Source organism: Phasianus colchicus, chromosome 1 (genome assembly GCF_987193195.1).
Source record: "Phasianus colchicus chromosome 1, bPhaCol1.hap1.1, whole genome shotgun sequence".
NCBI lineage: Eukaryota > Metazoa > Chordata > Aves > Galliformes > Phasianidae > Phasianus > Phasianus colchicus.
This window is the reverse complement of record NC_143436.1, coordinates 48,490,202-48,515,229: the sequence shown is the minus strand read 5'-3', so window position 1 is coordinate 48,515,229 and position 25,028 is coordinate 48,490,202. Positions and strand designations below refer to the sequence as shown.

Below are 25,028 nucleotides of genomic sequence, written 5' to 3'. Positions count from 1 at the left end.
AGATGATTAGCATGGAGCAAGGTGTCTGAAGTTGATTAAGACGAGTCCCTCCATGAAGGGCTGTGCACACATAACCCAGGGAGATGCAGACTTGGTGATTCACACCAAGAGCCTTGCTGGGAGAGCAGGTTCATTCACAGTGTTATTACAAACTTCTTGCACTAAGTCCTAGCTACTGGAGCTAGGAAAACATGGGTTTAGAAGGAACATAGGATATGAAATAAAAGTGATGCAGAATAGAACAGAACTAACATGGAGACCTTGCATCAAAAAAAACTGGAAACATCCTTCTAGCTAGCCCTGGTTGGCTAGCCAGCTGCTAAGCAAATGACTAAGCAATAAGTAATTTAGCCACAAAATACTTGTATACCCTTCCTTCCATGGAACCTCTTGCAAGGAAATAGGATCACCCATGCTCACTGGCTTCAAATTACTACTTTTGTGTTTGATTGTGGAAGTTCAGAGTCTGCAGAAAAGCTCTTCATTGCTCACTAATGGAACTGGATGAGTGCAATGCTTTTAGTTTTGGACTGCATACAGTTCTTCCTATGAGAAAAGGATCTCATCACTTAAGTGCAACCAATGCAACACACTGCAGTGCACTTAGGATGTACAGCAAAGTTTACATGTAAGGATGCTTGCTTAAAACACAGCAGGGGGATAAACTTAAATACAGCAAATTCTCTTAAGTAGTCAAAAATAATGTCTTTCTACTTTTGAAACAGGATCCCTACACCACAGCAGGAAACTGAGTGTCAAATCCCAACCAGAGAATTACCTTTGTGCTCACTATTCCCCTTTTCACATCTTGTCTTTTCTCATCCAAAGGACTCAACACATGTATGTAACTGAAGTGCTGAGGCACATATGCCTCCGTGTTGCCACTTTGCTGTGAAAGCAGAAACAAGCATTACAGTGAAATTACACAGGCTCCAGTCAAGCAGCAACACCCTCTGTCTGCAACATCAATGTCACACAACTCTGTTCTAGCAAGACCACTGCTGTTGCCCAGCTCTCTCAGCAAGTCTGCCTTGCTTGGTCCTTTCCTCTTTCCTCCTTCTTCTAGCTGCGCCCATAGCCCAGCCCTCAGCGTGGGTCCTAAATCCTGTTGCTGCCAGGGCAGTGTGTCAGTTCCAGGGATGAGCACCTCCCCATGAGGAAGGGGCTTTGTGTTCACCATCTCTGCCCCACCTGCTCTCCATGCCCAGCCCTGTGTGGGCCAAACCCTGGAGCACACTGTGATCTGAACCACCACATGGCCTATTCTGATTGTCTTCAGAGCTCATCTGCTCCTTGCAGAGAGGGGGATCTGAAAGGTTCAAAAGTGCTCAGAAAGTAGGGAAAAACACTGCTTGGGCACAGCAAAGCTTTATCCCTAAGCAGAAATCCCCACCAGCCTGCACAGACCTTGAGAGCAGGTACGAAGGCCCTCTGAGCTGGCTTTGGCAGCTGTGCTCTGCCTGACAGGCTGCTGTGGTGGAGATCACCCACCCACATACCCATCCATGTTCTGCTCTGCTGGAAAGCTGGAGGACTCCAGCCAAGACCCCGAGGCTGCAGCCTCCTTGTCCCTCTTTCTAGCCAGGAAAGGGCTCTCCAAGCCAGGACACGGACGCACTCCTTGCCTTAGCCCCATGCAGAATAGTGCCCAGCTCCCATTTCTGCACAGCCCACTGCCACCAGAAAGCAAGGTGCAAGGAATGGCAATGAAATCCCTCCCCTGCAGGATATTAATTTTGCAATCATAAGCCCCTTCATCTCCTTCGGGCTCCGGAATAGCTCTTAAGAGCATTAGCAAAGAAATAATCCCCGTCATCTACACAGCATTTTGAGCACTAGCTCAAGTGTGGTTATTGTTTTCCTGGGGGCCATGCTGAGCCCATTCGTTCCTCAGCACATGTGATATGGGCACTGCCACCGGCCCTGTGCTGGATGCCGTGCTCATGGTGTGTACTGGGTCCGGTGTCAGGGAGCTGTGGGGTTGGTGGTGGTGATGGGGAAGGCTGGCTGTGCAGTGTAGTGCCCGTGCACACCAGCCAAGCACACCAGCCAGCACAAGGCTGCCAGCACCCAGGCATTGCTCCTGGGCTGTGCCTACAGGCCCTGGGCATAAATGAGGCAAACAAAAACCAAATGGCTCACAAAACAACTCCCTGCTACCCTGTAACCTCCTGCAAGTGTCCTCATGCCTAGCCGCTAAGTATGCTGTAGTAGTCCTTATATTCCTATCAGAGCTGCTAATGAGTGATGGCCTGGGCCTGAATCCTTACAGCTGCATTAAGTCCCAGGTAGCTACAGTTGTAAATAATCACAAGTTGGCCAAGAGATACTGCAGGGAGAAGCCCAAGTCAAAAGGAAAACAGATTTCTCTATGGTTCCCACAGTGGTGGAATTGCTGCTGCAAACCCCCTTTGACTGCAGTAGCACTTAATCTGGTTCCACAGGTGTTTATAGAACATCAGCCCTCAGCTCTGACAGGAGAGAAGAAATGCACACAGGAAGGTTTGCGCTCAGGGGGCTCAGGAGCTCTTTGTGGAAAACCAGCTGTGATGCCGAGCACACACGGCTCCAGCACCTGAGGAAGCCACCACAGCTGGAGGATTGGTGACAGCAAGTCCCTGCAGGAGGCAGCTGTGAAAGATGGATCTGGGCACCTGCTGTCCCTCACTCCCTGCTGGATGCCTCTTCTTGCTGGGGAGGCTGCAGGATCCCAGCCTGGGTTGGGAGGGGGACGGAGGGAAGCAGCGTGCAGCCACAGCAGGGCTGGCAGTGCAAGGAGCAAGGATGTGGGGCTTGTGCCTGCAGGGTGGAGAGCGGCTGCTAGCTTTGCTGCTTAGGGCTTAACGCTCTAAAGCCCAGCTGATTCCTGCTCATAAGCAAAGGGAAACCACAGCTGTGTGGGACGCTTAAGGATGCTGTGCTTCTTCAAACCATGACAGGACAAAGGCTTGGGAAATGCATCAGTCTTTGCCTACTGCCTTGGAGCTGCCTGAGTGTTGCCCGGAGCAGTGCTGCTGGGCCCATGACTGCTTTGCCTGCCACAGGACAAATCTGGAAAAGGCTGCCCAGAGACTCTGCCAATGGGACCTACCAGCACAGCAACATCTCAGGTACTCAAGTGAGCCTCTCCATCTGTGGGGCTGCAGGGGGACCCACGGTGCACGGGGATATTTACAAGGGTACAGAGGTTTCTTCTGTAGTGGGGGGGCTGCAGGGCTTTGTGTGGTCCTGTGCTGTGCTCTGGGGACATGTCACATCAGAGGCAAAGTTGCAAGCACAGGGAGAAAACTTAAGGCTTGATTGCCTTCCTTATAGCGTAAAGCTCTCCTCCGTGCTGTCTGTGCACATCATGACAGGCCAGTTCTCCAGCCACAGGATGGGCTCAGCAAACACATCCCTGTCTCCACAGGCTGAGCCAGGACCCTCAAAAAGAAATGAGGCTGGAGATCTGTTAAAAGCACAAATCATCTCCAAATGCTGAGGGTGATTATGGCTTTTAATCAGGTTCCTAGTGTGCAGCAGGTGCAGCTCCCCAGTGAAGGGGTGTCCCCTTTAGTTCTGGGGCTGCCACGGGGTGCCTGCCCAATGCTTTGTTACTGAACTGTTACTTTCCCAAACCTTTCTCCAAGGTTTGTCTTGTTTCCGAAGTGCCTATTGGGAACAGTCCCTGGACCACTTCATCTTCACACCATTGCTAGGGATTGGTGGGGAAGGTGCAGGTCAGTGTGGGACAATTTAGCCATATAACAGATCTAATCCAGGCACCCAGGCAATGTCCTTAGCACTGCTACATTTACGCATGCAGATGCATCCACTGCCTCTTAACCAGTATTGCTGGACTTGGAGAAAGACCGATCTTACTCAAGCTGATGCTTTATGCCAGCCCAACATCATCTCAGCAAAAACACTGTCTCTCTCCACAGCATAAAGTAGTATTTTTTATTGCTTTGAGTTCTACCCAAATTCTATAGCTATTTTGAGTATTAAAAATGCCTGTACATTTCCTTTCCCTCTTGCGGGGTGCTCTTTGCACCCTGTCTGCATTCTGTACCCTTCCAGTCCCACTGCTGCTGGTCAGGAACACTTCACCTTACAGAGTTTGCAACTCGTTTCCCAAATACAGCCAGTCACACTTCCCTACGTCCCTTCTCTAGGGTTGCACAAAAAGAAAAAAATCAGAGACTTGAAGGTCCTGCAGCAGTGACAGATGGGATGGGCAGCCATTTCACAAGCACCAAGACAGGGGGCTTTGCCACCACCTGCACTTAATCTCCCCCTCCTCCCCCAGCACAGTGCACAGCTCTGCCCTCCCCGCGCCACGGACGCTATTACGTGGATAGAGGCTCCGGTGTCTCCGTGGGCTCGGTCATTGTGTACTGGTGTGAAGAGGGCTACCGGCTGGTGGGCAGCGAGAGGCTGTCCTGCCTCCAAAAGGAGAGTGCCTCATCCTGGAGCCATCCCACGCCCCACTGTGAGGGTAAGGAACCTGTCGGCAACCCTAGCCCCATCGTAGAGCCCTCTGCTCTCTTGCAGGGCTTCAGCCTGGTGCGTGGGGTCACCAAGCATTCACTCACTGGGAGTTCTCACCAAACTCAGACAGCGGGCCCTATAAAACTTCATCCCAGCCGCCCTGAGAGGGGACAGCACAGGCCAGGCTCCATCAAGTCGGTGGTCATTGGCACCGGTGAACTGCAATGCTTTCAGTGGAAATCCCCACCGCCCTGGGCATTCTGTTCCATGCCCACCGCCCTCTGGAGCAGACCCTGTCCCTCACCCCCAGCTGCCCTCCCCTGACAGCTCCGTGCCGTTCCCTCAGGCCCTGTCGCTGTCACACAGAGCAGAGCTCAGCGCTGCCCTCCACTCCCTGTGAGGAGCCACCATCAGGCCTCCCCTCAGCTCCTCTGCTCTGCGCTGAGCCAACCAGGGGAGCTCAGCTGCTCCTCATACGCCTCGCCCTCCAGGCCCTCCTCCATCTCTGTAGCCCTCCTTTGGACATATCCAAAAGCTCTATGTCCTTACTATATTGTGGCATCCACGCCTGCACCTGGTGCTCCAGGTGATAGAACTGGCACAGAAGTAACTGGTACAGACCCAGGTCTCGCAAGTCACAGCCAAAACATTTCATGGGTAAAAACCTGAGACATGCATTTTATAAAAGCACATGCAAAACGTGCCACTTCAGGTGGCCTTGATCTTTTTTCCTGTTAGGAACTCATCAAGAACTAATGGCTTAATAACAAAAGAACAAAATCTATTCCTCAGAAAGCTTTCTCTTATGAACTCTGAATTGTGTGCATACGTAAAATAATTTCAGGAAAATTGCCCTCAATAACGCTATTTATTTTTGCAGCAATAAGCAAAAACATGTAAGTGTAAATACAATACAGCTATGCATGAACTACTGATCACACTGGCCCCTGGGAATTAAAGACTCAGGGGCCCTTTCCAATACCACCTATAAGCAGACCTGTGGTAAAAACAGCTGGTTAAGGAGGTTGTTAAATGGAAAAGGCCTGAGAGCTTTTGCTGCTTCTCTTCCATTTGCTCAAGCCAAGCAAAACCAGTTTACAAAGGTAACATCTGGCAAAAGTCACACCACAAACACGTGTTTCAAGAGCAGAATGTCCCACAGGTCCCACATTTGGATGCTTCAGCTTAGCCACTACAATGCCACAGGGAGTTTGCTCTTTAAATATAAATAAAGCCATTTGCCTTCAATCTAGAGCTGTAAATCTGGTGATAAGCAGCAAGAAAGGCAATCACGGCAAAATAAAAGCAATGAACTTCATTGCCATAGTTTTCACATAGTTCTGCAATAAAATGCTCATTAGCAAATCTTATCTTCCCAGCTCTAAGCAGGTCCTGCATTTGTACACCACCTGATGCAGAAATTTATTCAGTGACAAAATGCCCACACCCTTAGCTTCCCTTTACAGTCTGATCACAACACAAGGCACCTGATCTCTTCAGCCTGACGGCAGGCAGCAGCCACACACTGTTGCCTCGCCAGCAAAGTTCCAAAAGCAGTAGATTCACAGAAGTTGGTCAATGCCCCTGTTGGTGTTTACTAACTCAGCCCCACCAGAAGCACACCTTCAGGCTGCCATTGGCCTCCCCACATCATCTTCACTGATGCTTTTGACACCCTCAGCAGTTTGCGGATGACACCGAGCTGTGTGGTGCAGCTGACACACCCAAGGGACGGGATGCCATTCAGAGAGACCTGGCCAGGCTGAACAGTGGGCACAGGTGAACTTCAAGAGGTTCAACAAATCCAAGTGCTGAGTCTTGGACCTGGGTCGAGGCAACCCTCACTATCAGTACAGGCTGGAGGATGTAGGGATGGAGCACAGAGGGACTTGCGGGTACCGATGGATGGCAGCTGGACATGAGCCAGCAGTGTGCCCACACAGCCCAGAAAGACAACTGAAAGCTGCATCAAAAGGAACGTGGCCAGCATGGCGAGGGAGGTGATCCTGCCCCTCTGCTCTGCACTGAGAGACCGCATCTGGAGTGCTGCATCCACATGTGGAGTCCTCAGCACAGGAGAGACATGGATGTGTTGGAGCATATCCAGAGGAGGGCCACAGAAATGATCCAAAGGATGGGATACCTCTCCTCTACGAGGGCAGGTTGAGAGAGCTGGGGCTGTTCAGCATGGAGAAGGCTCTGAGGGGAGCTGTAAGAAGGAAGGGGATGGATTCTTTAGTAGGGCCTGTTGGGACGGGACAAGGGGAAACGGTTTCAAACTAAAAGAGCAGAGATTTAAGTTGGATATAAGGAGAAAAGTCTTCCACAGTCAGAGTGGTGAGGCACTGGCACAGTTTCCCCAGAGAGGCGGTGGATGCCTCATCCCCGGAGACACCCAAGGTCCGGCTGGAAGGGCTCTGAGCACCTGATCGAGCTGTGGGCATCCCTGCTGGTCGCAGGGGAGTTGGAGCGGGTGACCTTTAAAGATCCCTTCCAACTGAAGCGATTCTATGACTCGGTGACCGCCAACACCCCGCAGACGGGCTACCCGGGCCCGCGCGGGCCGCCCTCCGCCCGGAGGTGCTCTCAGTTCCACGCCGTGCCGCCGCTCAGCGCCGCGCTCTGCCTCTGCCCGCAGCCGTCCCGCCGCCCGCGAGCACGGGCTCCCGCCTGGCCGTCGCCGCCGCGCTGGTGAGCGGAGCCGTCATCCTGGCGCTGGCCGCCTCCTTCGCCGTGTGCTGCTGGCGGGAGCGGGCGAGGAAGAGCCGCGGCCCGGGGCCGGGGAACGGCGGGCGGTGAGTGCGGGACGCGGCGGTTCGGGGCGGGCCGGGTGGGAAGGGCCGGTGCTGCCACCTGCCGCACGGCCAGAGGCGGGCGGGCAGGGGGAAGGGGTGGCTGCGGGGAAAGCGGCGGCGTGCGCATCTCTCTGCCCCTCGCAGGCAGCGGCTCGGGAGGAAGCCGAGAGCGGGACGGACGGGCGACGGCTCGGCCGCGCAGCGGCGCAGGAAGGCTTTCGGCAGGTTGAAGCACCACCACCGCCGCGATTACCACCTGTCGGCCCTCTCCAGCTCGGTGTTCCCGGGGGCGTTCGCGGGCTGCAATAACGCGGCCTTCCAAAGGTACCGCGGCCGCTCACGGCCCGGCGAGCGAGCCGGTGCGAGGAGCGGCTCCGGCCCAAAGCGAGCCTCGCACGGGCGTTCGGTCCCCCGCCCCTCCATCCTCTTAGCCACCGCAGCCCCTCGCTGGGCGCCGACACCGGGCACCGCCCGGCCGTGGGCTCCCGCAGCCGTCTGACCGCCTCCGTCCGCCTTGCCTTCCCCAGGAGCCCCGATCACCTGCCCCAGTGCGGCTCGCACCCCGTGGCGTGGCTGTGGCCGCAGCTGGCATCGCAGCCGCACGCAGCGCCCCGCAGCCCGCCGAGCCGCCAGCACCGCTGCCTGCAGCCGCCCCACGGACCTGGCCGCTTCGACCGGCCCCGCGTCCTGCCGCCCGGCTGCTACCGAAGCTATGCGGAACACAGGCTGTCAAACACGTGCGGAAGGCCCGTTTGAAAACTGAAGTCGTCATTCGGTGTTTTTTTTTTCCCCTTCCTCCCTTTCTTTCCAAACATCAATGCCTTGAAACGCCACAGAGCTCAGGAAAGAGTTCACGAGAGCCAATTATTGCACCTGGGTTTTCAAACAGAGAAAATTGGACACTTCACGGGAAAAGGCTTTTTTGATACAATCCTTTTATTCGCCCTCTCTGTCCAGAAGTGCGCGCTTCAAACAGAAGTTCCCACATAGCAGCTTCTCAGCTGATCGTTCAGGGGAAATGCGTAAAGCCAAGTGGAACAGCCCTACTTGAAGCTATAGGCAGGTGTAGACCTCCCTGTTTTAAACACAGAGGTCAGATTTTCTGTTTAGTGCTCTTGTAAAGGCTGAGTGAACGCTGCCAGGTACCAGAATGAGGACTCTGTGTCATTGATGATTCGAAGTATTTGCAATTTAGTCGCACTGGTTGAGATTTAAAGGGTTTTGGTAGTGGTTGTTGTTGCTCAGAACTTGCAGCATCCTCCCATCCCTGCAAACAATCTTGGACTTGCAAGATACAGTGACAAGTGTGTAAAGATAACCAGACAGGAAAAAAACATGGATTTATCTTCAATACAAAAGACCCAGCACCTTTAGAAATAAATTAAAAAAAAAACAACTTGGGGCTCTTCATCCATTCATCTCCTGCATTAGAAATTCACATCACACACATCAGGACCTGCTAGCTCTTCATGCACTGCTGCTAAGTGCCACAGGTTGCATCCAGAAGACACCACCACTCATTTTCCTGTCCAGCAGCACATGCAGTGTTTGGCCAGCAGCATCTGGCCATACACGCTCAATGCATGCTGGACACATGGGCTCAAGGAACACAAGCACACAGGGATGCTCAGAAGCCATTACTGACTGCATTAGTGAAGAGGTGCTGGCAGCCCCAGAGCTGCTGAGTGTGCAGGGTAGGGACGAAGAGTGAGCACCCAGAACACGATCCACCAGCATCACCACCCAGAGCTCATGGTTGCAAACTGCAATACTCAAAGTGTCCTGCTGCAAAGGCTGGGAGCTTTGGGATGTCACCTTGATTTCCATCAACATTTGTATTATATTAGGACTTCTTTCCTTGAAAAGACAGAAGGAAGAACACCCTTATGATAAAGGTAAGACCTACTAGCAGACATCCCTGGTAACACTGCTGCAAGGAGGTTGAGGGACACTTTTTCTAATAAAGGTGCCTCTCTCCATTCCACCTCCTGCGTCTTCTTTTCATCCCACAAGGCAGCAGCAAGGGCTGGGGGCTGGATGGTGGTGGGGAGGCAGCAGCTGTAACAGCTTCCACAGATGCCTTGCAGAAGAGCGTGTCACTTAGTGGCAACCACACCACAAGAAGGAAAAGCCTTTCATTCCCAAATAACTAGCAAAACTGCAGAAAGTAAGGGACAAACAAGACCAACTCTGTTGTTTCTTTTTGGCTTACACCCTACCTTTGTCTGTTTTTTTTTCCCCTCCTTCTTTTCCCAGCTGAGCCTAACTCAGCCCTGCAGGATTTGGCAGACTGCAGAGACTGTAGCAAACCTCTGTGAGTGTCAGACCTTCCCAGAGCTCCCACTTGCTGGCACGGCCCCAGAACAGTTCCCAGTGGAATTTCTGCCCTGCTCACTGCGGTATGACTTAGGATGCAGTGCTGAGGGTCTTCTGGCCTCTGACAACCACCCTGGCATGTCCACTGTGCCACATCCACAGGCTGTGCTTCTGTTTCCCCAAAATATACTTGAATGTGCGGGGGTTCAGCACAGGGGCTGTTCTGGGAGCAGCACTGCTCAATCACTGGCTCACGTAGAGAGACAAAAACACAGAAAAAAAAATTAAATTAGAAGGGAAACAAAAAGAAAGTAATGAAATTTTTCATATCTGTCCCTTCTTTTTTTCCCCTGTTCTTCATAAAACTTCAAAGAAAAAAAAAAATTAAAACTCATTACAATTACCCTTCTGTCCAGTGAGATTTTCGTGCAAGAAAATCCAACCAGAAAACCAGTTGGGACACATTCAGAGTTCACATTTCCTTGGATCCAAGCAAGGCTTTACAAAGAGAAGTGGAGGGGGGTTATTTTTTTTTGGTTTTGCTACGTAGAGATTGACACCTGCTTTCACTGCAGACTGCAGCGATGGACATTTTAGGTATCTTTTGCTGACTGTAATAACCCATGCCCAGAAAGAAGCCGATTTTGAAATGTCATAACAAAAAGTTAGCATTTGCAATAAAATTATGACAGAGTAGTTTTTCCTCACTGAGAAAAACGTCAACTTGAAACAAGCATTTTATGAGACTGATATATTAAAAAAAAAAAAGTATTCATCTGATAGAACGGAAAAGTTTCCTTGGGTGTTACTTTGTGTGTGTGTGCATGTGTGAGAAAAGTTAAGATTTCTATCAAAGAAATTTGATCCCAAGCCTGTGGCAGTCTAAGCTCCAAGAGCAGATTGTCAGCAGGGAGGAACCTGCAGACCATCCATCTCAGACTGGCAAAAGACTGAAGCCAACAGGAGGAAGATGGGGTAAGGGCAGGAAGCCCAGCTCTATTGCAGGTTTCCCTATCACTCACTCAATCTTTACCACAGTTCCTTCTCACCTTGCCTCAGCCCAGCAAAGAGCAAAGATTGTGAAAAGCCGTGATCAGCTTTGCCCTAGGAAGGTGCCATCAGTGAGGCAACAGGAATCACCATTTGCCAGAAGAGGAAGGAAACTACAATACTACAATACTATGTATTGTAACTACATACAAGCTTCAGGTAATTTGTGAACAAAAAGAGAAAGCAACTCACAAGCCTGTAATCCCACACCTTCTCACCACCCTTTGGAGCCAACACCTAACACTTCTAAACCAGAGCAGTGCATGTGGGGCTGCTCTTCCTAAGAGAAGCTCCTTTCAGCTTTCTCACACCAGGGAATGGGTCTCCCAGAGATTTAGTTATAAATTTTAATAAAAATTGCACTACAAAGGTGGGCCACGGAATTGGAGGAAACCATCTGAAGAGTGACAGAGTTGGCTGCAAGGTTGTAGTGCCAATTTCTGTCCTAACAAACTTCACCATCAGTTGCTTATTGTTTGAACATAGAGAATGCAGCCTCAGTTTTTGATTAAGGTTAAGATTCCATACTGTAAAACCTCAGCCTGCACACTTATTTAAAAATAGTTAAAACACGTTTTGGTCAAAATTTACATTCCTCACATAAACTTAGCTTATCGGCCTTCTATGGGCTGTCAGCACTGGCAGAAGAGGTTTCAGACCCTCTCTGAAGACCTGAGCAAGATTAGTATTAAGACTTGTCACATTCGGGTGTGAAATGCCCTATGAAATCCCAAGTCGCATTCTTTGTGACCCCGAAAAGAACAGCAACGCTCTGCCAGTACAAGCTTTCTAGACTGCTGCTTTAAGAGCCACTGCCCTGGTAGCACCACACCCAGTGTCACCGCGTCAGCTCCACCCTGAACTGTTTTCATCACATACTACACAAACCTAACAGTAGTAAGCGTAGGGCAGACTCCAGGAGGAAGGGAAGATGAAGACTGCACTCTCTCAAGTGCTGTATATGAGATCAAAGTGTACTGAGTTTACTTTACACCGTACCCCAAAGCTCTGATGATACTTCTTCTTTTTCGTGCTTGGCTTACAGCAAAAACCATAGATAGCAGAGGACCTGAGAGCTGCTTCCAGTCAATAGGATGTTCCAAAGCAGGGAAAAAGAGGTGCTGGGATTTGGGAGCACGAGTTTTTACAGTTACTACCTGCACATTCAACAGTAGTGACTGATAATACACCAGTGGAAGGTGTTCCTATAACTAGCCACAGAGTTGCACAGTGCTGGAAGCTGTGAAGTAGCACTATCCTTAACAGATTTGCATTCACAGCAAACAGCACTTCACACATCTCTGCTCTGTGCACACTAGAAATTCCTGTCTGCTGGCATTCACTCACCTCAGGAGTTAGGTGGCTCCTTCAGGTGGGATGGCCTGACCTTGAAGCACTGAGCCACTTCTCAAAGCACAACACACCTCAGTTCTGAGCAGCACGAGCTAGTATTTGAGCACTACAGCTTTCCCCAAAGGAATTAGTCCCAGGCACTACAGCACCCACCACTCCATGTGTTTATATATGCTCCTAAGCTCCCTTGCAACTTAGGGCAACTTCCATGCATCAGGAAGAGAGGAATAAACAAGAGCTTTTCTGTGATCTTTTTAGGTGCATTTTCCAAGCTCTCTTGCAAGAGTGAGAGAGAAATCAGCGTATGTCTGCCATCCCAGAGAAAGATATGTTCAAGCCAGAAGCACAGCCCACTCTACAGAACTACAAATTCCAGCACTTTCCCTGAAATTCTGCATCTTCAGTGTCTCTGATTAAATGAGCATCTTGGATAAAAGCTACGATGGGGGAAAACAAAAACTAAGAGTTTAAGATCTTAGAATACAAACTGCTCCATTTTATGATTTAGAGCTGTTATGGAAGTTGTCAGTAGTGTTTTAAGCATGGTTAGAGCAGCACTGTTGCAACACTGCACTGGGAAGGACACGTGCTTACACTTGTTGGGCAAGTCTGGAATTTATAGAAGGAAAAGGAATTCATGCAAGGGCTCTTCATCTTAACTAGGAGGTGGCATTATATTCCCTGCTGTCACTTCAGATAGATGCAATTTCCTTATAAGATGATGATGATGATGATTACTTTCTAAATCAACCTTCAGCATCAACCCAGCACTACTGACCCCAGAATTACTACAGCTGAACAGAGAATTCTCTGAAAACGCAGCAGAACTTCTGGTACCAATGCGTTCAAGGTAACAACTTCCTTCCTTCCTTTAATGTGCATCCATACTCATTTTGGAGGCACATGATCCATCCCCTCTTTCTCCAACTTCATCTCCACCACCACCCTGTTAGCCAAGCACTGTTCTTGTTATCACACAAGGAAGTACTGAAGATGTTCATAATACATAGAACAAGAAAGAAAGGCCACACACTGAAATGATTACACATATGAAGCAGACACATGAACTTCTTCCTTTCAATAAAGTGCCTGTACAGAACTTCTTGCAGTAAGAACAAACAGTCCATAAACAGCAAAAAACCTCAGAAGAAACCAACAGAGCCCCACCCAGCTGAACAGAGTGAAATGTTTGGTTGCATTTTAAGCAGGGGTGCAGGAATCAGCACCAGATAGCATGTAGAAATAAGCGTACAGGAGCACAAGCCACCACACCATCCATCTGAACACTGATGCATTTTAGCATTATGTGGCCCAACAAGAACTCCTTTTTGGGACAGGGTAGCACTGGAGAGAAAGGCCATTCTAGTTATGAATCTTCCTCTCATCTAAAAGCTTGTCAGCAGGCCAATGACAAGCTATCACACAGCTCTCTCCTGAACAGCTGAAGCCTGTGCTTAGAGGCGATAGACACAGGCACAGTCTTCTTCCAGTGCCTCCTCAACTGTGGCAAGGAGACACATCAAGAAACAATGAAGATAGCAAGTTTCAGGAACTGCTGTGCGGAACAGGAAGCAAATCATAGCTACCGTAGGAAGCTTGCTTATTTTCAGGGGCAGGAAGAGAATTCCTCTTCCTAACATGGAACAGCAAGCACTTCACGTTACAGCAAGGAACGTGCAGGGCTGACTGGGGCACAAACACTTCCTTTGTTTTGGGGGGGGCTGGCACAAGCAGAGAACAAACATGTTTCCAAGTAATCAGGGCACAGGACTGATCTGCTGCAAAAATGCCTGCCCAGACAGAGCACATTCAGTTTGCTAGTAGTTGGCAGTGAGTACAGTGCTTCTCCAACCTGTGCTATTGTTGGGCAGAAGAACACAGTGCCCACCAAGCAACACCGTATAAAGTGAAGTATTTGTTTTAATCTCATGCAGACTCAACAGCTGATGCAAGGAGGCTGGATTCCCCTGGCAGCTCAGAGTTCAGGGCTCTGTTGTCAGGCCCGTGGCAACAGAGAACATTTTGGGAAGGCAGCCAGACCAAGCTATACAGGTGAGAAATCCTTCTGCTCAAGCATTTCTAGCAGTTCTGGCTCCCAGCCATTCCCATGCAGCACCTCAGTCACAAGGCTGCTGGTTTTAAATATCAGAGCAGGTCTCCAGCTGGAAGCATAAGAGCTTGTTGGAGATCTTCTGTAGGCTAAGGCTTCAGGCCCTGCTGCACAGTGAAAATACTTTACACCTTTGCTTAAAACAAAGATGCTGAAAGATACAAGTTCTAACTAGAATTTTCATCACGTGTTGAGGCATGATTATATTCTATCTGTCCCAAGTGACATGGTATATCCAATTGAGAAAGCATAAACTTAACTTCCATGCTTCAGATTTTAAATAATGCTGATAAAGGTTAAAGGCATCCTCCAGCTGTTACTACAAGTAAAGACAACAGAACCCCTTTAAAAATTTAACAATTCTAAGCTTTTTCCATCCTTTGGTACAAAAGTCATTATACAGTGCAATATTTCAATGAAAAAGTCACTCCAATTCAAATGAACAGGAGGAAGAGATCATGCAAGAACATACAGTTTTACCAGATGCAACACTTCAAAATCCAAGTTTTTTTTTAAAAAAAGAAAAGCCAACACGAAGTCATCATCAAGTTCTCTGTTTTATTTAAGATTTTAGTTTTAATTCTGAAGAAAGAGGTACATTTCCTTGGTTTTAGTTTTAGCGTCAGGTTATAACCATGTTTATCTGTTTCTTTTTCCTGTCTTTTCAATACTGCACAAACGTCCAGAAACTACAGGGTTAAGTAAAAGCTGCAGGCAGAGGAGGTCAGAGGTTGCTCCTGATGGTGATCATGTGGCCCCAATGCAGTGCTATCCCAGAGTGCCCCAATCAGGTGAGTCTTTGTTTTAAAAAAAAAAAAAGAAAGAGAGACCGACAGAGGAGACAGAAAGACTGAAGTAAATATCACTCGTGTTTCAGCTGCTTATAATTATATTATGTATATGCTAGGTATTAAATCTGTGAATACTTTTAAAACATTAAAGTTTACTTTAAATCTAAAGCCAAAATTAAAAAAAAAATCTTATTCTCCTGTCTCTAAACCACTCTTCAGCAACATGCCATTTACTCAGCGCTATAAGTGTTTTGGCTTTCAACACACTTCATGTCAAACCTCTTACTGAGTGACACAAAGTCCTCTTTTCTGAAAAGAAAAAAATACAGCAATTTCCCTGTGTAGTGCCACACTGAATGCAAAATAAATGGTAGGCCACTGCTTGCCCCACATGCTCAGTAACTTCATTTAAATTAAATACCTTTTTCGTATTTCTGCACTTGGTTCTGCATTGCATTTTTCCCCTATTGTAGACTGACGCTTTTCCACTAGGCAGGAATACTCATGTGCAAAAGACATAAGACAGTAATATTCTCCTTAAGCATTGAGACTGCGTTTTTGATTTCTCTCTCTCTTTTTTTTTTTTTCCCCTTAGAATGTTTAGAAATTATTTCCAAAGGTGCATTTCAAACACCGGCTCAGCAGAAACTTAATGAAAAGATCTGGCCACGACCCTGTGATGGCATTGCATTTGGGGGGGAGGTTTGATCAGGAACTGGATTCTTCAGAAAGAAAGATATGACAGGGAACAGTAGGTGGGTGTGGGGAGGAGTTGGGGTGGGACACTTCCTGCATTTCTAACGTTGTTGTTTTTTTTTTTTTTCCTCCTTTCCTAATGACGATCCAGCGCTGAGCTCTGTAGTAGATCTGTGGGGGTTTTACTGGGGGGTCTGAAGGCTGTCTGAAAGCCTGGGGGTGGGGAATGGAAACTGGTTGGGTTTGAAGGAGGAGAGTAGGGATTCCAACTGGCTCTGTGCAGAGGGATCTGTGTGCCGAAGGGGTTACTGTGGTGCGTCTGTGACGGCGCTGCACTGGGGCCGTCCACCTCTGTGAGGGCCTGAAGAGATTTTAGCCAATGTGGAGGATTGTCATCTTGAAGGGTGTCTAAACTGTTTCCTGTGGAGGCTGGGATACCTACGAAGAGAAGAAAAAAACAGGATACAGGCAAGTCAGAGCAGAAGCAAAAAGCCGAGCATGAAGGAGGTCAATTTAACCTAACACAAAGCAACAGTGAGAAAACATGATTAGTTTGTACAAAGAACGCATTTTACATTATTATATATAAATTACCCTGCCCACAAAAGATTTAACATTAAATCCAGATAGGAGAAAGTTTTCCTTCAGAGCTCTTTTTCTATCAAACATTCTGTGCAGCGACTGCATCCCTGTTTCCATGACCTCACCATGCTGATCCCCTACCAGTACCCTGCGTGCTTTGGTTCCTACTCTGCCTACTTGAATCATGCTTCAGTCTCACTAGTAGGGAAACACAACCAGACAGCCTTATAAAAGAGAGCTTTATAAACAAGTGGAGTACGTCCCTTTTTAAATAGGAAAGTCCAGTTAATGCCTTCAGTGCCTCAGGACCAGCGACGCACATACCGGACATACCATCCAGAGGAAGGGACACCTAGGTTGACCCTATAGATAAGCACTGATCATCCTGACTGCCTGCAAAGGTCCCAGGCATGCACTGCAGAAGGTCAGGTGACACTTTATACCTAGGAGTTTCCACACAAATTCCTGGACCCTTGAGGTTTTGTGGATGGAAGCTGGAAGAGACCACCGCATACTGACTTTTTTTTTCCAGACGTAAATCAGTTTGTGCCAAACACCCATTGGATGGTTTGCCAGCGGAGCTGAAGGAGTGAGAAACGATTACCTGTGATGATTGCGGGGTCCATCCAGCTGCCAGAGCTGTCCCAATTCAGGCTGTCGGTGGTGGCAGTGTTGGACGTTGGTACACTGTGGTTGGCGTTGGAGGGGGAGGAAGCATTGGGCAGTCCACCAAAGCTGATGTTAATGTTCGGTAGAAGTGCCCTTAGCCCGTCCTGCCATTCCTTCATATTTAAACTCTCTACAGAACTGCTGTTGTCTAGGAGATTTACCAACAAAAAAAAAATGAAAGATAAAAAAATAAAAAGCTGAAGTTAGAAACAGATGTCCTTCTTTGGTGGGGTATGGGATTTTGTTTTTACTTTTTAAAATCAAGCATTTAATACTTTCTCTGTCCAAAAACTAGCGTAATGTTTATATGGTTGATTAATTATCCAGAAGATTGGCAGGTTTTAAATCAAGTGTAAAGGAGTGGGAAAAAGATTTAACTCCTCTCCCAACTCCCCATTTTTTCAGTTCATGGACTCAATTAATCAAGGGCACAGAGGCTTCCCTCCACCACTAATCAGGTAAAACATACCAGATCCTTTACGAGAAGACCTCTGGCACAAGTCAGCTAACCCAATTCATCTGCTTTATCAACGTGCAGCAGATCTGAAAGGGTTGTCTTCTTTGAAGTATATTAAAATGAAGAAAGGCTAGGTAGGGCTTTGCTACAGAAACCGAACATAATTAAAGCTCTCGAGGAACCAGAGAGGCAGGGGAATATCACAGGTCTTTTTTGTTTTGTATAGGCTGAGCATTCACAGCTCTACAGGTGTTCTTCTGAAGAAAATGGTAACTAAGTTCTCATGAAGTTGGAAGGAACGTGATTTCCTCTTGCAGTTGAAGAATAGTAGAAAAAATTCTTTAAAAGACCTGTTAGAGTAAGTTCTGGCACAGCAACATCCTCAAACTTTGGTTAGATACAAACCAGCTGGATACCACGACTGTCAGATCTGAACTATTTGTCTAAGTTACTCAGGGCTTGTATTGAAAAGGGACAACTTGGTTGTTAGCACTACAACAAACAATCCCCAAACACAACTTGCAAACCATGCTATCTAAAACAGAGCATCAGATTCTTCAAACCATCTCCTTGTTTTGGTATGCAAAAGCAAAACAAGAGCATCCTAGTATCTATAATATTAAATACAGCTTTCTGTATTGATTAACTTGAAGTCAAATATATTTAAAAGGAGAATGGTGGGTAGCATGCTTGTACTATTTTCAGAGTTTTCATCAGAACATAACTTCTTTTTTTTTTAGAGCCATTTCCACCTATCCCAATTGAAGAAAAGATCTTGATGTTAGCCAGGATATCTCTGCAGGATACATACATGACACTGCTACTTCATCGATAGCGAAGAGATTTAAGTCTTCATGGAAAAATCAGAGGATATTGCTAACTTGCAACTCTATACTAGGACCTTGAAAACAGCAGACTCCCTTGCAACCAAAGCTGCCCAGGCAATTTTTGTAAAGGGCAGTGCTCAGGAAGAACTGATGTCTTTAGTTAGGTTTTTGTAACAACAAAAAGCAAGTTCTTGAAATCTTGCGCTTTCATAATGAACTTTCCCTTCTGAGACTGGATTTGTATTTTCTCTTTAAAATAATCCTAATGTAAGATGTTCTTTCACTCCAGAATTGTAACAACTTCAGTCACAAATAACAATAAATCATAGTTCAGCCGATATCACCAGCTGAACTCAAAACCAAATTTCTATGCTGATCTGCTATATCCACTTGGTCAGTGAAAACTGTGGAACAACATCTGCGTTTGTTTCTACCCCTTTACATGTCTAATACAGACGATTGTGCTGGAGCAGCTATGTGTGCATGTCCCCACATTGCAAGTCAGCAGCTGACATCTAAAATGTCTGTGGCCAAACTGCTGCTGCCTGTGGAGCCTGGAAAGGGGCAAAACACAAATGCAAGGAACGTACTACAAAGATCATCCTTTTTGCCTGGAGAAGTCTGTGGGGTAGAATTTGATGGCTGAGTGACGTTATCCCCATTCACTGGCAGAGGCTAAGCAATCACTCTTTTCCAGAGGGCAGTGCATGAACTACTCTGATGGGGAAGAAAGAACTCAAGCGTAAGCAAAGAAAAAATCCTGTAGAAGTAAACTCCAAATCTTGTCTAATACATGCACCATGTTTCATCCAGAGATTCAAGTTTTAAGTGCTACAGGAGGGAAAAAACAAACTAGTAACTGCAGTTCTGTTTTGAGCAAGTAACTCAGACCAGCTTTTAGTAACCTTAGCACACAGATGTGAGAAGAGCAACCCAAGAGTCCCAGCTTATGCATCACTATATCCATAGATATGTGGCAGAAAAGTGGTCTACAAGTCATAGTGAATGAGAAGAGCAGGCTTTTCACTGACTTGTCCTAGCTGCTATTCATTTGCTATTGAGTCATAGTGCATACTGCTAGCTTCCATTTCTATTTCCATTTCTCCTACTGTGTAAATATGATACTTCCTGTTCTTCTTAGAGTTCCCACTTTTCTCCTGGCAATATGACGACACGCAGACAGTTTTAAGGAACTTACTTTTTCACTGAGACCTGTAAGATTTATTTTAAATCTAATTACACAACCTTTTTTCCCGGGTTAAAAAAAAAAATTGTTTTAAGTGCTAGCCAGAAATATTTTTTATTTTTGCTCAGTCCTTCCAAGCATTCATTAAGAGACTTGAGAAGTTCCAAAATTCATCTGTCAGGGCAAAATTAACCCTTTTACTATCACATGGCACAGCATCAGTTTCCACTTTAGTTTCTCACCACTGCTTCCAAAAGCTTGTGCAAACTCCCTGTGGATTTAATCACAGATATTACTAACCCCCAGCACGTCTGCAAAGCTCATGAGTGAGCAAATAAACCACAAACCTGTAGTGTATGTATGGCACATGCACACACTATGCTAATTAACATCACTGAGAAAGTTCAGTGAAGACAAAGCCATCAAGACGGCACCATTTATAAGAAATGGGATAGGAAAACAAATACCACGTGGCAGTAAGCCATCTTGGGCTAGAAAACATGGATATTGTCGCGTTATAATCCATATACTGAAGACATTGTATAGGGTTCATAAGAGTCCAGAAGGATAACAAGCATTTGCAATAAAACATTTTCTATGGAACCTCTTCAAGGAATGGAAAAGACTGACACTTTCTGGTGAAGGGCCATCTGTGAGGCAGGCACTACATACCACTGCTATTTACCCAAACAGAATACAAAAAAGAGTAAAAGGAAAACTTTCAGTACAAAATGAACTTGCTAAAAGGATTCAGCATCATAGAATATGATTTGCTAGCAACAATGAAGTTTTATTTATCAAAATCTTGCTCCTGGGTACAAAAAGAGACAGATTTCAGATGTCCCTTTCTCAGATAGCTGAGATTGTGGAGGCTGAAAGGCAAACTATGACAAGAGAGATTCTGCCTTCTGACAGCAGAGAAAAAGCAAAGACCACATTACTCAGGCACCTGTAACAGCTTTCCAGCTACAGTAACAAACACAGAGCTGAAAACAACAAACCAAAGCTTCACAGCTTTCTCCCAGTCTCTCAGGAGAAATGCAGCCATTACTCTTGTAATATGGGATGTGGTAAGGGATTACATGCATTAGGGGGTCGGAGTAGGAAGGACTGAGAGTGTAGATGGTAAGGCTCTACCCCACTTCCTGCACCACCCTCTGAATCCTCAGTTACTGGCTGGGATCAGGTGAAACACACTCAGCTGGAAAGCATCCTGATGCAAACCAGTACCACAAGCAATCTCTGAGCATCATGCACAGAAGGACTCAAACCAAAACAAACCAGCATGTCTCTGTTGGAGTCTGACAGGTTGTAAATGTAAGTGAAAATATAAGTCGACCACACAGGTAGAAGTTACACCCACCAACTTACAAAAACGAGCCCCCACAACACATTCTTTTTATCAAGTTTATGGCTATCATAAAGCCAGTACCATATTTATAAACTAAAGGTTAACTTCCAGTTACTACAGAACCACTAGAAATAGCATTTTCTTACCTTACCCAACTTCTCTTCCTGATACAAAACACTAATTTTTGACTGGCTAACTTCAGTTGGACGCCATAACCTACGAACATGAGAACCAATGCACTACCCCTTCTCTTTCTGAAGGAGTAGAAATACTGTCTCCTTCAAGAGCCTTATCTTAAAGCAGGATGACAAGGATAGTGGGAAAATATGGAAGAAAATAAGTCCAAATCCAGTTAACAGCAATGAAAAGATTTTATACATCAAGATAAAACAGAATACATTAGAGATATCTCCCAGCCTAGTTTCTGGGACAAGAAAATAACCTGATGAAGTTTCACTGAAAGACAACATCTGTATGAAAAATAGTCTCAAATACTGTTCTCTGACTGTATTAAACTTCAGTCTTCTCTTGATGTGCATTTCATAATCCCATCTGGTCAAGTGGAAACTTCAGTTTCCAGAGATGAACAGATTCAACAGTTACATCACCAACCAGGCTGTTTCATAACTTAATGTATTCTGATAGACAAAACTACAACGTAGACCCAGAGGTGTTTCAAATCTGGCTGTATCACATTGGTGATGTTGGTTCCTTAACATTTATGCCCAGGGTTATGGGACACCAAGTCTGAGTGCATTTGGTGGGAGATGAGCTCACTATGATCAACTCTGCATCAACATTCAAACAGTACCTTCTTAGTTAAGAACAAAGAGCACAAGATCCTCACATTAAGTAAGAGCACTACAAGTATAGTTCTTTGCAAAAATTATATTCCAAGTTAACAGAAGAGTCTGATTATACTAATTGCATAAAACTTTAAATATCTTTATCCCAGGAGTCTTATATATTCTTGTCCTGCTGAAAAGTCAACTATTCTGTAAATGTAGGCTGCAATTATTTTTTTAATAGATTGGTACCCATCAGTGAGCTTCATGATCCTTGAGGTCCCTTCCAACCCTGGCATTCTGTGATTCTGTGTGACCAAAGCTGCTGACCAGCCTCAAAATAAATCAAAAAAATTCAGAGGAAAAAACACTGTGTGAGAAAAGAAATGAACATATTGTAATGTCATGTAACTAACTGCACAAGCTAGCACCAAGTGCAGAGAGCATCAGGTATACTCAGTAACTGAATGCTTATTGCAATGATCTGACCCAAATCTTCAAGGATACCATAAAAAAAAGTTTTTAAGCCTTGGCAAAACAACCAGAATGACAAAGTTGGGTCCAAAACAGAAATAACTATAGTAATTTAAAAAAAGGGACAGGAAAGAGAACCTCAAAGAGTTCCAAGGGTTTTTCAACTTGATCAGAGACAAGTGTGACCACCAAAAAAAAAGCCCCACACCTTTGCAGCGAGATCTCTATCAGTCCCATTTCAATAGATACCACAGTTATCTCATGCATTCTGTGAAACACTCTGTTAAAGAAGCCATTGCCACTTCAGAACAGATTCTTTTCATTTTAGAATGACCTTCCACTACTGGTATTTCTCTTTGGCAAAAAGATGCCCAGTAATTCACTTCATAGGAAGAAGAGGACATTCTGATATATCTTAAAATGAAGTGATTCCCATTATGTGAGATACATTCAAAAGTCTTTGAACCAAAGCCTCTACACTTAACCATCTGAACAGTGATAATAAAAACTATACTTGTGACACTAATACAAATAAGTTTGTCTGCTCAGAGTTTTTAAATACCACTTATACTGCTAAAGTTTGAAGGACTTAGTTCTCAGACTCCTGAGACCTGTGATATCTAGGAATCCCACAAAGTTTAAACCACATGAGGTTACACACAGATTCACAGAGGTCTGAAAAAATCACTGTCAAAAGATGGCTGAATCTGTCCACATTCAGACTGCAGCACTGCTCATCAAGAACACAAGTAGCCACTTTGAATAAAGGATAGTAGAAAGTAAAGCTTCACAGACATTCTCTACACACGAGAAGCAACTTGGCAATCTGAAAAAGTTAGAACTTTCTAAATATCATTCCCCATGGCAGTTTTCAAATGAAAGTCATATGGTCATGATCTCCAGGAGCAAGGGGAGCAAAGAAATACAGATGCAAAATTGGATTTGGTAATAGAGACACTCCTCTGAGCTTTAAAGTAATGCAAGTAAAGCAGCTTTTATCTTGCCTCTACACTGATTTCTGTGGTTATATCAATTCCACATCTACCCAATTTAAGAGAGGTCACGTGAATCAAAAAGCACTATTTTTCACTTCTTAAATAAAGTGCAATTTAACATGCCTGTAAAGTGAACTATCAAGTACAAGATGAATACACAGAATTCTAAAGAATGCACTTTTAAGGGGAAAATAAGTTTTTTTTTTTCCTAAATTTTGTTTTTTCTGAAGGTCTGATAGCATAACCTGTGACTAGTAAGTACTGAGAGAGATTCAATAAGAAGATTCATATTCACTTCAATGTACAACATCAGAACTCATATTAGATTTGAGAAAAGCAATTTTATACTAGTATTCTGTCCCTGTGACCGACTTATACATACCATGGCTTAAGAGATCAAATCTAATACATAATTACAGCAACCAGCCACCTAATTTTAAGCTATAAAGAAATTTCACATCAAAGATTCTAGCTGTCTTTGAAACATATGCCTGAGTTTAGGTCAGATGTTTCCGGAGCATACTGGAGCATTGCAGCCTTTTTATCACTGACTTTAATTATTTATTGCTGTAATATGGCATTACAGTGTACAACCCCAATCTACACACAAAAATGACAACATATTTTGTAGTACTTTCACCTTCGTCAGTAAATATCCTTTCATGAGCTAATTCATCATCCAGAAATGGATCCTAAGAATACACACAGTTCTTCCAGCAACAATACTAAATCTTAATGTAAACCTAAACTGAGCTACAAAGACTGTTAAGATGCTATTAACACAATTAAAAAGATAATCTGAATCCTACACATAGCACAATTTGATAAATCCCAGAAAGACATGCAATTCCCATTCACTTAAGGAAAATAAGTAATTTTAACATAAGAATATCTGCTGCTTAGTATTAGTTCCTGCATCAGACTTCAATCTCACCAGGTTACACCTTACTTCTCAGTTGAAAAATGCTTTCATTTCAAAAGAGAATCCTTTAAGGGTACTTTTATTTTTTAGTTTTTCCATAATGTAACAGTTACTGCTGAGGTATATTTGTAGATACATAATTCTGTGGGAAGATAAAGCTTCAAGAAACTTAAACAAAAAGCAAACCTTTCATAACAATAAATTAATTTTGATTACTGACTTCCAATAGAGATTACTCACTTCAGATATAAACATATTTAAATAAAGTGAAGTTTATTTAGAAATAAATTTTTGTAGAAAGCTTATTAACTGTCTGTGCTTTTCGTTAAGGTCGATCAAACTAGAGTTTGTGTATTTGGCTTAATCCATAAGAGTGTGAAATTTGAAGTCCTTTCACAAGATGTGGCCTTGATTGACACTATTTGTTTCACACAGCTTTTATAACATTTGGTGAATCATCCTTAAAGAGCTTGGCAGTGAGAAGTTTTTGCTTTTATAACCAATAAGTTCAGTCTACCATTTATAAAACACAGGCAAGGCCCCAGTGCTGCTGAAGTTCCTTTGGTGAGACTGCTAGAGACATGGATCAGTCAGGAAAGGCTGACTGGAAATCCCTTCCCTCTGTTTCTTTCCCCTGGATTCTGCTGGAGAGTTGCTCTAGAGCTGCCAGAGTGCAAATTAGGTGAGCCACTAAGGCAAATTTTAGCCAATGAAGCATTTATTTCAAATCTAGCTATGTTAATGTGATTAGTCATTCCTCTGATACAATGCAGCCAAGAGAAGTTGGAGGATTTTCATTACACTTTTTCTTTACGTTGTCACTCTTTCAAAGCAAAATTATGCAATTAAAAACAGGCATTGTGCCACTCAAAAAATGGCTTTCACTGCCATCCTTAATCAAAGACTTTTATAATTTTTCAGAGAATAAACAAAGCTCCCAGGGACAAAACATAATATTTATACACTAAGCTTTCTTTGGGATAGTATCTCCTGTACAATCGTAAGGAAGAAATCCACAGCTTTTTTTAGAGCAGCTGCAAAAATGAGCACCAGAAAGGCAATCGGGCAAGGAGGGGGTGAGATGAGATTTTAAGACAGATGGAGAAATAGCAAGAATTAAAGGACAGGTGCCAGGGATGAAGTTCTCTCAGATCATGACACCACTGTGTTATGTTAGACAGAATCACTAGTGAATACGA

The 25,028-nt window shown here is 45.2% G+C and overlaps 2 protein-coding genes across 11 annotated transcripts in view; one reads left to right on the top strand and one right to left on the bottom strand.

Annotated features, from left to right (window-relative positions):
• The first annotated feature begins 2,241 nt into the window (after positions 1-2,241).
• On the top strand, positions 2,242-8,661 carry LOC149919557 (uncharacterized). The gene is made up of 5 exons (XM_090140484.1): positions 2,242-3,110; positions 4,289-4,477; positions 7,109-7,247; positions 7,410-7,589; positions 7,793-8,661. The coding sequence occupies exons 1-5, from the start codon at positions 2,933-2,935 to the stop codon at positions 8,019-8,021; spliced, it is 915 nt and encodes a 304-aa protein (XP_089996610.1). The 5' UTR covers positions 2,242-2,932; the 3' UTR covers positions 8,022-8,661.
• Positions 8,662-14,632: 5,971 nt separating this feature from the next.
• CNOT4 (CCR4-NOT transcription complex subunit 4) overlaps positions 14,633-25,028 on the bottom strand; it is a 68,265-nt gene continuing 57,869 nt past the window's right edge. For 7 of the 10 annotated variants that reach the window (XM_090140421.1, XM_090140419.1, XM_031600377.2 and 4 more), the window contains 2 exons: positions 16,768-16,980; positions 14,633-16,019 (listed from right to left, as the gene is read on the bottom strand). In XM_090140421.1, coding sequence (XP_089996547.1) covers positions 15,718-16,019; positions 16,768-16,980 — 515 coding nt within the window. In that variant the 3' untranslated portion in view covers positions 14,633-15,717. The remainder of the gene's footprint in view (positions 16,020-16,767; positions 16,981-25,028) is intronic. The other 3 variants (XM_090140448.1, XM_090140451.1, XM_090140454.1) reach the window with 1 other exon arrangement.